Source organism: Perissodus microlepis, chromosome 11 (genome assembly GCF_051167445.1).
Source record: "Perissodus microlepis isolate ML-2025 ecotype Zambia chromosome 11, ASM5116744v1, whole genome shotgun sequence".
NCBI lineage: Eukaryota > Metazoa > Chordata > Actinopteri > Cichliformes > Cichlidae > Perissodus > Perissodus microlepis.
Window position 1 is genome coordinate 5,980,095 of NC_140471.1, and position 12,180 is coordinate 5,992,274.

The 12,180-nt window shown below is 37.4% G+C and overlaps 1 protein-coding gene across 2 annotated transcripts in view; it reads right to left on the reverse strand.

Annotated features, from left to right (window-relative positions):
* The window catches only part of snrka (SNF related kinase a), a 73,679-nt gene that overhangs the window by 9,832 nt on the left and 51,667 nt on the right, over window positions 1-12,180 (reverse strand). For both annotated transcript variants that reach the window (XM_084943621.1, XM_084943620.1), the window contains exon 5: window positions 10,636-10,770. In XM_084943621.1, the coding sequence (XP_084799747.1) occupies window positions 10,636-10,770 (135 nt within the window). The remainder of the gene's footprint in view (window positions 1-10,635; window positions 10,771-12,180) is intronic.

A 12,180-nucleotide genomic window follows, 5' to 3' on the forward strand; every position in this document is an offset into this window, starting at 1 on the left:
TCATCTTAAACACTTCTCTTTCAACTGCTGCTGTGTCCACAGTGTTTGCTCTACAGCCATCATTTTACCCTCAAAACATCGCCATCGTTGTTCTCTTTCCAACACTGTGTCTTTGAAAGCTCAGAGACGTAAACTTTTTAAACTGTGTGGATCCAAGTGGAGGGATCACATTTTAGTCATTCAGTGATTCAAAGAATATGAACTTTTAATATTCATTCAGATGTTTTCTGACTCTAATTTTTTTTCTCATTACTTAGGTTTTTCTACTTTACATTTTAAACATTTTCAGCTCTTTTCCAAATTCTTCTCTGTGGATGTCAGCTTTTAGCAGTTCAGCTTTTTTGTTTTCAGGTGCAAATTTCTGTATTTTTCATCTCATTCAACATTTTTAACTTAAAATTCAGCAATTAATTCATTTCAGTGCATACATTCAGATTCAAGCATTCACACTGCAGTTTCTTCAGAAAATGCACTTTCTAGTTATTAGTGTGAATGCTTGTAAAAGCATTCACAGTATTGTTGTTGTAATCTTTATTAGTGTGAATGCTTGTAAAAGCATTCACAGTATTGTTCTTCTAATCTTTATTCTTCTATTTTATCTATTCCGTACGTTTTTTGGCATCTATCTCCTTCAAAACCGTTCAACTTAGAAAAACCATTCAAACACCGTTAGATTCCTCTTCTTTTGGACATGACTGCTTCTATTTTTCTCATTTTTAACATTCATATTTTTAAAATTATTCAACTTTTTTCACCAAAAATTTCCCATGTATTTCAATGGGGAGACCCTTCAAATTCTCCGTAAACTTACTCCTCTTTAAACTGTATCTACTTCCACATACATTGACGTAGAGCCACCATTCAAACTTTAAAACGAAGACAAGACATTCAACTATTCAACTTGTATTTATCTTTTCAATATCTATTATACTTTTTCTTCAGGTCCAGTTTAAGTTTCATGATGTTTTTTCACCCGTTTCAGAGTTTATACTGGGTGTGTATGGGACGGAATGTTGGGGCTAGAGTGAGACAGCCCAACTGCTAGAGTGAGAGGAGCAAAAAAATTAATCTTAAAATCTTTTTTAAAACTGCTGCTGTGTCCACAGCGTTTGCTCTACAGGTATGATTTTACCCTCAAAACGTAGCCATCGCTGTTCTCTTTCATCCAATGTGTTTACTGTTGTACTAGCTGTTATGGTTCTTTCATAAATATCACCAATGCACAGCCTCCTCCCTCCAACTCTTCCATAGACTCTAATGTTAAAATGGCTCAGAAGGTTCGTTTGAAAATCAGAAGAGCATGGTGTCTTTCCACTGTCACCACGTCCATATAATAAACTCTACAGGCATGAAAACTGAGAATTCAGTAGACTAGACATTGCTGTCGCTCACGGTGAAAGAATTTTGTCAATACGACTTGTACTTTTCATTTGGGAACGATTTGTTTCGGCCTGACTTTTCTGTTCATTTTAAGCAGCAAAAGTGAGGTGCATGTCTGTGTCTGTGTGTATGGAGCCATTGGGTGCAGTCACTATAGCAAGAGGCTCACACCTGCCTGCTTAACGAGCTCTGCCTGCCACTGTGCCAAGATTCATCTTAAACACTTCTCTTTCAACTGCTGCTGTGTCCACAGTGTTTGCTCTACAGCCATCATTTTACCCTCAAAACATCGCCATCGTTGTTCTCTTTCCAACACCGTGTCTTTCAAAGCTCAGAAATGTAAACTTTTTAAACTGTGTGGATCCAAGTGGAGGGATCACATTTTAGTCATTCAGTAATTCAAAGAATATGAGCTTTTAATATTCATTCAGATGTTTTCTGTATCTAAATTTTCTTTTCTCATTTCGTAGGTTTTTCTAATTTACATTTAAAACATTTTCAGCTATTTTACAACTTCTTCTCTGTGGTTGTCAGCTTTTAGCAGTTCAGCACTTTTGTTTTCAGGTGAAAATTTCTGTATTTTTCATCTCATTCAACATTTTTTAACTTAAAATTCTCTTTTCTTTCAACTGCTGCTGTGTCCACAGTGTTTGCTCTACAGCCATCATTTTACCCTCAAAATGTCACTATCGTTGTTCTCTTTCCAACACAGTGTCTTTCAAAGCTCATATTTTTAAATTTTTTTAAACTGTGTGGATCCAAGCGGAGGGATCACATTTTAGTCATTCTTTGATTCAAAGAATATAAACTTTTAATAATCATTCAGTTGTTTTCTGACTCTAAATGTTCTTTTCTCATTACTTAGCTTTTTCTAATTTACAATTTAAACATTTTCAGCTTTTTTCCAACTTCTTCTGTGTGGTTGTCAGCTTTTAGCAGTTCAGCACTTTTGTTTTCAGGTGAAAATTTCTGTATTTTTCATCTCATTCAACATTTTTAACTTAAAATTCTCTTCTCTTTCAACTGCTGCTGTGTCCACAGTGTTTGCTCTACAGCCATCATTTTACCCTCAAAATGTCACTATCGTTGTTCTCTTTCCAACACAGTGTCTTTCAAAGCTCAGACTTTTAAATTTTTTAAACTGTGTGGATCCAAGCGGAGGGATCACATTTTAGTCATTATTTGATTCAAAGAATATGAACTTTTAATAATCATTTAGATGTTTTCTGACACTAAATGTTCTTTTCTCATTACTTAGCTTTTTCTAATTTACAATTTAAACATTTTCAGCTATTTTACAACTTCTTCTTCTGTGTAACCTTCAGCTTTTAGCAGTTCAGCACTTTCGTTTTCAGCTTAAATTCTGTTTTATTTATCTCATTCAAAATTTTTAACTTGAAATTCAGCAATTAATTCATTTCAGTGCATACATTCAGATTCAAGCATTCACACTGCAGTTTCTTCAGAAAATGCACTTTCTAGTTGTTCTTCAAATCTTTATTATTATCGCTTATTATAGATTCCGTACGTTTTTTTGGACTGTAACTCCTTCAAAACCGTTCAACTTAGAAAAACCATTCAAACACCATTAGATTCCTCTTCTTTTGGAATGGTGTGCTTCTATTTTTCTCATTTTTAACATTTATATTTTTAAAATTATTCAACTTTATTCAACAAAAATTTCCCATGTATTTCAATGGGGAGACCCTTCAAATCCTCGTTCAACTTACTCATTTTTAAACTCTTACTACTTCCACATACGTTGACATAGAGCCACCATTCCAACTTTAAAACGAAGACAAGACATTCAACTATTCAACTTGTATTTATCTTTTCAATATCTATTATACTTTTTCTTCAGTTCCAGGATGTTTTTTCACCCGTTTCAGAGTTTATAATGGGTGTGTATGGGACGGAATGTTGGGGCTAGAGTGAGACAGCTCAACTGCTAGAGTGAGAGGAGCAAAAAAATTAATCTTAAAATCTTTTTTAAAACTGCTGCTGTGTCCACAGCGTTTGCTCTACAGGTATGATTTTACCCTCAAAACGTAGCCATCGTTGTCCTCTTTCATCCAATGTGTTTACTATTGTAATATGTGTTATGGTTCTTTCATAAATGTCACCAATGCACAGCCTCCTCCCTCCAACTCTTCCATAGACTCTAATGTTAAAATGGCTCAAAAGGTTTGTTTGAAAACCAGAAGTACAGGCTGTCTTTACACTGTCACCACGTCAATATAATAAACTCCACAGGCATGAAAACTGAGAATTTGGTAGACTAGACTTTGCTGCCGCTCACGGTGAAAGAATTTCGTCAATACGACCTGTACTTTTCATTTGGGAACGATTTGTTTCGGCCTGACTTTTCTGTTCATTTTAAGCAGCAAAAGTGAGGTGCATGTCTGTGTCCGTGTGTATGGAGCTAACAGGCTCACACCTGCCTGCCTAACGAGCTCTCTCCCACTGTGCCAAGATTCATCTTAAACTTCTCTTTCAACTGCTGCTGTGTCCACAGTGTTTGCTCTACAGCCATCATTTTACCCTCAAAATGTCGCCATCATTGTTCTCTTTCCAACACTGTGTCTTTCAAAGCTCAGAGATGTAAACTTTTTAAACTGTGTGGATCCAAGTGGAGGGATCACATTTTAGTCATTCAGTGATTCAAAGAATATGAACTTTTAATATTCATTCAGATGTTTTCTGACTCTAAATGTTATTTTCTCATTTCTTAGGTTTTGCAAATTTACAATTAAAACATTTTCAGCTATTTTCCAACTTCTTCTTCTGTGTAACCTTCAGCTTTTAGCAGTTCAGCACTTTTGTTTTCAGATTAAATTCAGTTTTTTTTTTTATCTCATTCAAAAATTTTAACTTAAAATTCAGCAATTAATTCATTTCAGTGCATACATTCAGATTCAAGCATTCACACTGCAGTTTCTTCAGAAAATGCACTTTCTAGTTATTATATTTTATCTATTCCGTACGTTTTTTGTAGTCCTACTCCTTCAAAACCGTTCAACTTAGAAAAACCATTCAAACACCATTAGATTCCTCTTCTTTTGGACATGACTGCTTCTATTTTTCTCATTTTTAACATTTATATTTTTAATTTTATTCAACTTTTTTCAACAAAACTTTCCCATGTATTTCAATGGGGAGACCCTTCAAATTCTCCTTCAACTGACTCATTTTTAAACTCTTACTACTTCCACATACGTTGACATAGAGCCACCATTCAAACTTTAAAACGAAGACAAGACATTCAACTATTCAACTTGTATTTATCTTTTCAATATCTATTATACTTTTTCTTCAGTTCCAGTTTAAGTTTCATGATGTTTTTTCACCCGTTTCAGAGTTTATACTGGGTGTGTATGGGACGGAATGTTGGGGCTAGAGTGAGACAGCTCAACTGCTAGAGTGAGAGGAGCAAAATAATTAATCTTAAAATCTTTTTTAAAACTGCTGCTGTGTCCGCAGCGTTTGCTCTACAGCCATTATTTTACCCTCAAAACGTAGCCATCGTTGTCCTCTTTCATCCAATGTGTTTACTATTGTACTATGTGTTATGGTTCTTTCATAAATGTCACCAATGCACAGCCTCCTCCCTCCAACTCTTCCATAGACTCTAATGTTAAAATGGCTCAGAAGGTTCGTTTCAAAATCAGAAGAGCATGGTGGTCTTTCCACTGTCACCACGTCAATATAATAAACTCCACAGGCATGAAAACTGAGAATTCAATAGACTAGAAATTGCTGTCGCTCACGGTGAAAGAATTTCGTCAATACGACTTGTACTTTTCATTTGGGAACGATTTGTTTCGGCCTGACTTTTCTGTTCATTTTAAGCAGCAAAAGTGAGGTGCATGTCTGTGTGCGTGTGTATGGAGCCATTGGGTGCAGTCACTATAGCAACTAGGCTCACACCTGCCTGCTTAACGAGCTCTCTCTCACTCTGCCAAGATTCATCTTAAACACTTCTCTTTCAACTGCTGCTGTGTCCACAGTGTTTGCTCTACAACCATCAGAAATGTAAACTTTTTAAACTGTGTGGATCAGAGTGGAGGGATCACATTTGAGTCATTCAGTGATTCAAAGAATATGAACTTTTAATATTCATTCAGATGTTTTCTGACTCTAAATTTTCTTTTCTCATTACTCATCTTTTTCTAATTCACATTTAAAACATTTTCATCTATTTTCCAACTTCTTCTGTGTGGATATCAGCTTTTAGCAGTTCAGCACTTTTGTTTTCAGTCGAAAATTTCTGTATTTTTCATCTCATTCAAAATTTTTAACTTAAATTCAGCAATTAATTCATTTCAGTGCATACATTCAGATTCAAGCATTCACACTGCAGTTTCTTCAGAAAATGCACTTTCTAGTTTATTTTACCATCCTCTAATAGAGCTGCCACAAAGGCCACACTGTATCTTTTTTCATTGTTAGCTAAACCACAGCCTCTCTATTCAGTGGTATAATGAATAATGCACTGATGAAACACAGTCTGTATGTGGAAGAAAAAAAAAAGAAGCTTGTAAAGCAGATCAGTCAGTGATGCAGGGCAGAAAGACCTGTGAATGTCAGCCAGTGAAAATTGGAATATTCTTAGTAAACTAAGACAGATTTTGGCAATAATACAGTTGCAACTAAAGCTCATGTTATCCGAGTAACACCAAATATATTTTCTGGAGTGTTTCAAATCAAAGAACAGTCAGTATTCAGTAATCTGTTATACAGTTTATCCCATGAAGTGTCTCTATTAATAAAGTAATTTCAAATCTGTGTTTTTACATCATCTGCATGTCACCCATAGCTCAAAATGCAGCTCAATTCTTCTTCACAAACAAGCGTACAGGACCTGGATCATTTCTATGTCTCTGGCAGAAAACCACTTTGATAAGCGAAAGATACAATGTGTATGCTTCCTTCTTGATCTGAACTATGTTTAAGGGTGTACACAAGTGTAGCATTTACTCAAGAAAAACACGATCAAACTTCTAACAACTGTAATTCTTTTAATGGCCACTTGAGACTGGGTCCAAAAGTGAGCTAGACTCTAGGACTGGGCGATATATCGAGTTTTTAAATATATGGATATACTTTTATACGAGATAAGAGATGTGACAATATCGTTTATATCGATATAGTCTATGTTACATTATAATTATACTTGGAACCACAAGTTTGCCTCTCTTTCGTCCACTTTTGTCTCTACGCTGCGTTCCTCTGCCTCGCATCTCCTTCACTGAACACAACTCCCCCTCACCCATAGCTTCACCTGCAGGCAACAACAAGATGGACACGGCAACTATCAAAGAGGAGCTGGTCGGTAAAAAGAAAACATTTGGATATTACTATTTTAGTGCTGCAGCGTTACTCACGTTAAAATGACGTTAACGGCATAACTGTATTAACGCGGCAAATCTCCGTTAACGAGTTACCGCGGATCGCCCTTGCGTAGGGCTGGACGGCGTCAACGCGTTGTGGTTAGCGTTAGCGGTTACCTCGTTAACGTGTTGATGCCGTGCAGCTAGCATTACTAGTATTTTCACCATTTACAACAGCGCCATGAAGTGCAAAATGAAGAGTGTGTGAAACTGTGTGCTGTATCCCAGACCGCGAAGTCTCCAGCCTCCTGCCCCGAAACAAACTACCTTACAAAACTTGTATACCGTATTTTTCGGACTATAACCTTACACTGAAATCCTTTCATTTTCTCAAAAATCGACTGTGTGACTTATGTATGAGTTCTGGTTGTGCTTACTGACCGCGAACCGATTTTATATGGTACACAGCGCTCAGCAATCTGTCAAAAATGCTTTGGTAAGCTACGAAGCCGCACCGCTTGATGGATTGTTGGGGCATTACGGCTACTAGGGCTGGGCAATATAGCCTAAAATTCATATCGCGATATAATTTGAAGCATGTGCGGTAACGATATATATCACGATATATTCTTTTCTTCTGTATAACGTATTTTCCACACTATAAGGCACACTTAAAATCCTTTAATTTTCTCAAAAATCGAGAGTGTGCCTTATGTATGAATTCTGGTTGTGCTTACTGACCTCGAACCGATTACCAAAGTTGTTTTAGTACAACTTTGGTAAGCCGCACTGCTTGATGGATTGTCAGAGCATTACGGCTGCCGTAGTGAGGAGCTTCACGGAGAAATCTGGGTCCAAAACTCCGTCCGCTTCAGGTCCCAAAGTCAAACACGGTCTAAATTCTTTAATCTTTAATTAAATCATCAGCGTTGCTGCTTTATCGGGTGTAACAATTAAGTTTTACATCCAAATTTATATCGTTTCTATCGTATATCGTTTATATCGCCCACCCCTAACGGCTACCGTAGTCAGGAGGAGCCCCGTGGAGTAATGCATACTGTGCTTCAACGTAATATTACCGTATGGTGTGCGTATAAGGACCACAAATGGCACCCGTAAGAGACACGGTTACGAAGCGGATTTCAAACTCAACTGTCAGTCACGCAGTAGAACTTGGGAACAGAGCAGCTGCGAAATCTGTCTTTGTTTTTATGCTCAGCATCTTTTTAGTTTACATTGACTGCACAATTATGAGCTTTTTGTTATGCACAAAACAACATTGTTTTATTTTATTTATGGAGAATTATTATTTAATAAATCCTGATAATTTATTTCTGAGTAATTTTTTCATGTACATCTGCGCTGTATGTTAATAAAAGTACCTATGTGAGATCTGGGACACAGCTTTGACTAAGAACTCTCTTTTTGTTCTTACTTTATGGCTTTAAAAAATATCGAGATATATACTGTATATCGCCATCCAGCTAAAGAATATCGAGATATGAATTTTAGGCCATATCGCCCAGCCCTACTAGACTCCATGTTAAAATACAGACATGCGCACAGCCTGGTACACAAAGGGAATTTGTCTCTAGTTTATTTCACCCCTTATAGATCAATGGATGTCGATGGATAAACGGTTTTAGAACTTGCCAAAAGTTAGGCCTGTCCACTCATGACTGGAGTCATTGAACTGAACCATCTCTACCACGTGCTACGGTCAGTAATTTTTTGTCTCGGTTTTGGTGAATGAAATTCTAGTATTTTATTTATTTAGCACTAACTAAACATTCCCTTAATTTTAAATATACTGTAAACATGTTGACTTTGTCAATGGCAATCCCAGACCCTTTTTTACAGTCCTTTAGCAGTTAATGTATTTACACTAGGTTGGCACACTGTATCTGCATTAAGTGACAAACAGTGGCTTGAATCAAGTGGCTTGATTTACTGATTGATATGGTATTAACATTGTAGGGTAAGTGAATTTTATTGGGGTTTTTTTGCTTGCTGTATCCATAATGAGAATAGCCTTTGTTCAGGCTACTGGCTGGGAAAGCCAGAGGCATTCATCATATTGGCAGGCACAGAAAAATTTGAGTTTAGTAGTTTAATTTTTATGCTAGAATTAAGTCTCTCTTTCTTTTGGTTTGACTGTTAAATGTGCATTAAATTATGAATCAGTATCTTTTAAACCAGTGTTAAAATATATTTGTTAAACTGGTCACTGGTTCTCCTTCTGGCTAAATCTAACCTTTAACTGGCTGTATGTTTGGGGTTAGCATCGCCGGAGAGCACCACGAGAGCAAAACTTTATCGTAAATGCTACTTGTGTGTTATATTTACTTTCCTAAAAAATTTATCAAAAAAATTTAAGTCTTTTTGTATTTGTGTAACGATTCTGAGTGAGCAAATATTACATATATCAGTGTCATCTTACATAATGGCCTAAAATGATACAGACATGGAGAAATTCAGAGTGTTGTTATGCCACTTCAGGATATGCACAGATGTATATTAGACCCGTTACCTTTGAACTAACAGCTTTATTTGAAGAAAAACAGCCTGGTGAACCCACTCCTGGAGGTTGGTGCTCACATGAAGGAGGTGAAACAAACAGTGAGGCAGAGCAATCCCCGAGGGCACACTTATGTGTCTATAAACAGTTAATCCCACAAGAGAAGTTGCTCCGCTTCTGCTTACTTGAAATTCCATTTGCACAGGAAGCATGTCCCATGCATACAAGCACAGGCAACCATGTAGAGGTGAATACATCTAAGGGTAAACACCAGTAACAATAACAGTTAGATTCCATCTGGTTCCAGAAAGTTAAAAAACGTTTAGCCTGATCCCTCCTTAAAAAAACATTAGTCCCTGCTCTGTGTACATCAGGCCACGGATCAGTAACACAGGAGATGAGTTAAATGGAGTTACAGTCAAATGGAGAATCTGATAAAGATTTGACCTCTCAGTTTTTCTAGCAGGGGATAATGGTATCCTGATTTCACACACTGATACAGGTACCAACTATGCAGGCCTAGAGATCATCATCAACTCAGTATTCAGCCAGGTCGCTGTTGCTACATACGCAGCACTGAAAATGTGATGACCAAGCTTCTGTTTCTATCATGTATCCGAGCTTATTCAGCTCTGAGCCCTTAAATACCTGTTGTTCCCAAATCTATACAATGACACAAACCTTGTCTTGCTACTAACTCAATGTTTTACTTTGGTTCTGTGTAGGTAGCAATGAGTGTTAAACCTAAAGCATTTCACAGAAAACTGGATAGGGGAATGTGCAGGGAGTTTTACAACCACAGCAGTCCCGCTGAAGCCTCCTCAATCTTCTCTTCCTTATTTGTTCCTCTTCTTTGTCTCTCTTCCTTTTATAACCAAAGGAACAATGTTGGCAAGGCAACAAAGAGGAAATACTTGGGACAGCTAAAGCATGAACCAGGATATGTTCTCAGTTTTTAGTGATATGACAGCCATTTTTCACTTTAGAATTAGAAAAAAATTGCAGTAATGGAAGCATCAAGACAAAGGGTGAACTTTAAAAGGTTGGAGAATATGCTAATGACTCAGACCATCTCCTCTGCACTGGCTCCCCTGAGCTCAGCAGGTGGAGGCTCAGTGAACCCAGAAATGGAAATGAAACCTTTAAAGATCTACCTAGTCTTAAGTAATTGTGGCTGAGCCCTGCAAAGTGGAGTCAGACAGGTTGCCGTGTGAGGCAGCTGAGAGATAGGTCAGTTGCCCTCTTCTGGGCTCATACCGTGACTCAAACACTCATTATGACCACAAGCAGTGATATTTTGTTACTCACGCTCTCGACTAGTTTGCTAAAATATCTGAATTTTTGTGCACGCATGAGAAGGGTAATTTCCTTTCTTTACGAGTGTTTGAGTTTTTTGCTGCTCTTTACCTGAAGTGTGCCTTGATGTTGCTGGGACTTGAGGAGCGGGTCTGCACATCCTTCTCCTGCTTCTCCCTCAGGATTCTTTCTGCTAGCAGGTAGTATGTAGCTGTGATGTGGTTGTATTTGTTGGTCTCTAGGGCTCTGAAACAACAAATCACACTTTAGGACCATATAAAGTAGACAGCATGTTGGATTTAAAAAAAAAAAAAAAAAGGGACAGAGTTGAGAACTCATTTTAGCTCTTGGGCTACATACATTCTAACTTCATCTCAAGCAAGTTGAACCAGTAAAACCACCACATAACAATGTATATTTAAAAAAAAAAACCCAGTGAACATAGTTTTGCTTGCATGTGTAAAGTGTAAGGAAGTATAAGTGCATTCTGAAAATATTCACTTGGGCATTAGCCAAAGTTTTCTGAAAGCTGAAACCAAAAGACCAAGTGAAACATGCTTCTCTAAGCATTTACCAGATAACAGAAGTTACAGGTGATCCATTTACAAAAATCCTGAGATACACTGAGACACATAAGTGCAATTTCAAAAAAGAAAATCCAGTTTTTCCCTGTCATCTTCAGACAGTGAACTCGATAATTGTGCTGCAAAGATCACAAAGTCCCCTGACAGTGCTGCATTTTCCACAGACACAACACAGACGATTATGGAGCATATATATTTTTAGGTATAAATGTGTAATTGAATGTCCTTACGCTGATAGAAAGGAGTTTCACTAATCCAGCCCACTTAATTAAAAGGTGTGCTGTGTGAGGCCCTTAATGTAAAATGAGTTTGACGATGACGCTGGCTTAGAGGAATGAGTTCTCTACATTTACATTGCACCTCTGACAGCAGAACGATCTTTGAGATTCACAACCAGACACTAAAACAGGCAATGTTGTCAGAGTAATCCTGGGAATGCACGGGTGCACATCTATGACATAAGAGTATATGAATTGGTTTTGTTCTGCCCCTTGCATAATTTCATAAATGGGCCATGTATTCTATAAAGGGTCTTTGAAACTTGTTGGTACACTATGACTTTCCTGTGTCTCATTTCTTCCCTTCCTCGTATACTGTGTGCAGTGCAGTTGATGGGTGTGGAATTTTTGAAAAGGGACACGGCACAAAGAGTTGCTTCTGAAACACAGTGCAGTGCATTTGGTAACAACATCACTGAGATATCATTAGCCAGTGACACTGCCGTTTCACAGTAACAGCTTCCCCTCATGTGGTCAACTTCTACAGAACTATATTGAACTAATTTTAATTTCACACAAAGCAGCTCAAAACAACAGGAAAATGTTTAAAGAAGTACATATATTTTAGAATGGTTTTATGTATTCAATGGGTATCAGCCTACTTTGTTCTTTGATGTGGATTACTGTAAGCCAGATCAGTCTTTGCTGTGTGTGAATGACATGGAGTGTGATTCCGTGCTTTTGCCGGTACAGGTTGTACAGTGTCTCTCCCTGTCTAGCTTTATCTACAGTTCACCACAAAAAAAAGTTCATGTACATGTCGGACTTGGAACTAATAAACCTTGAACAACCAA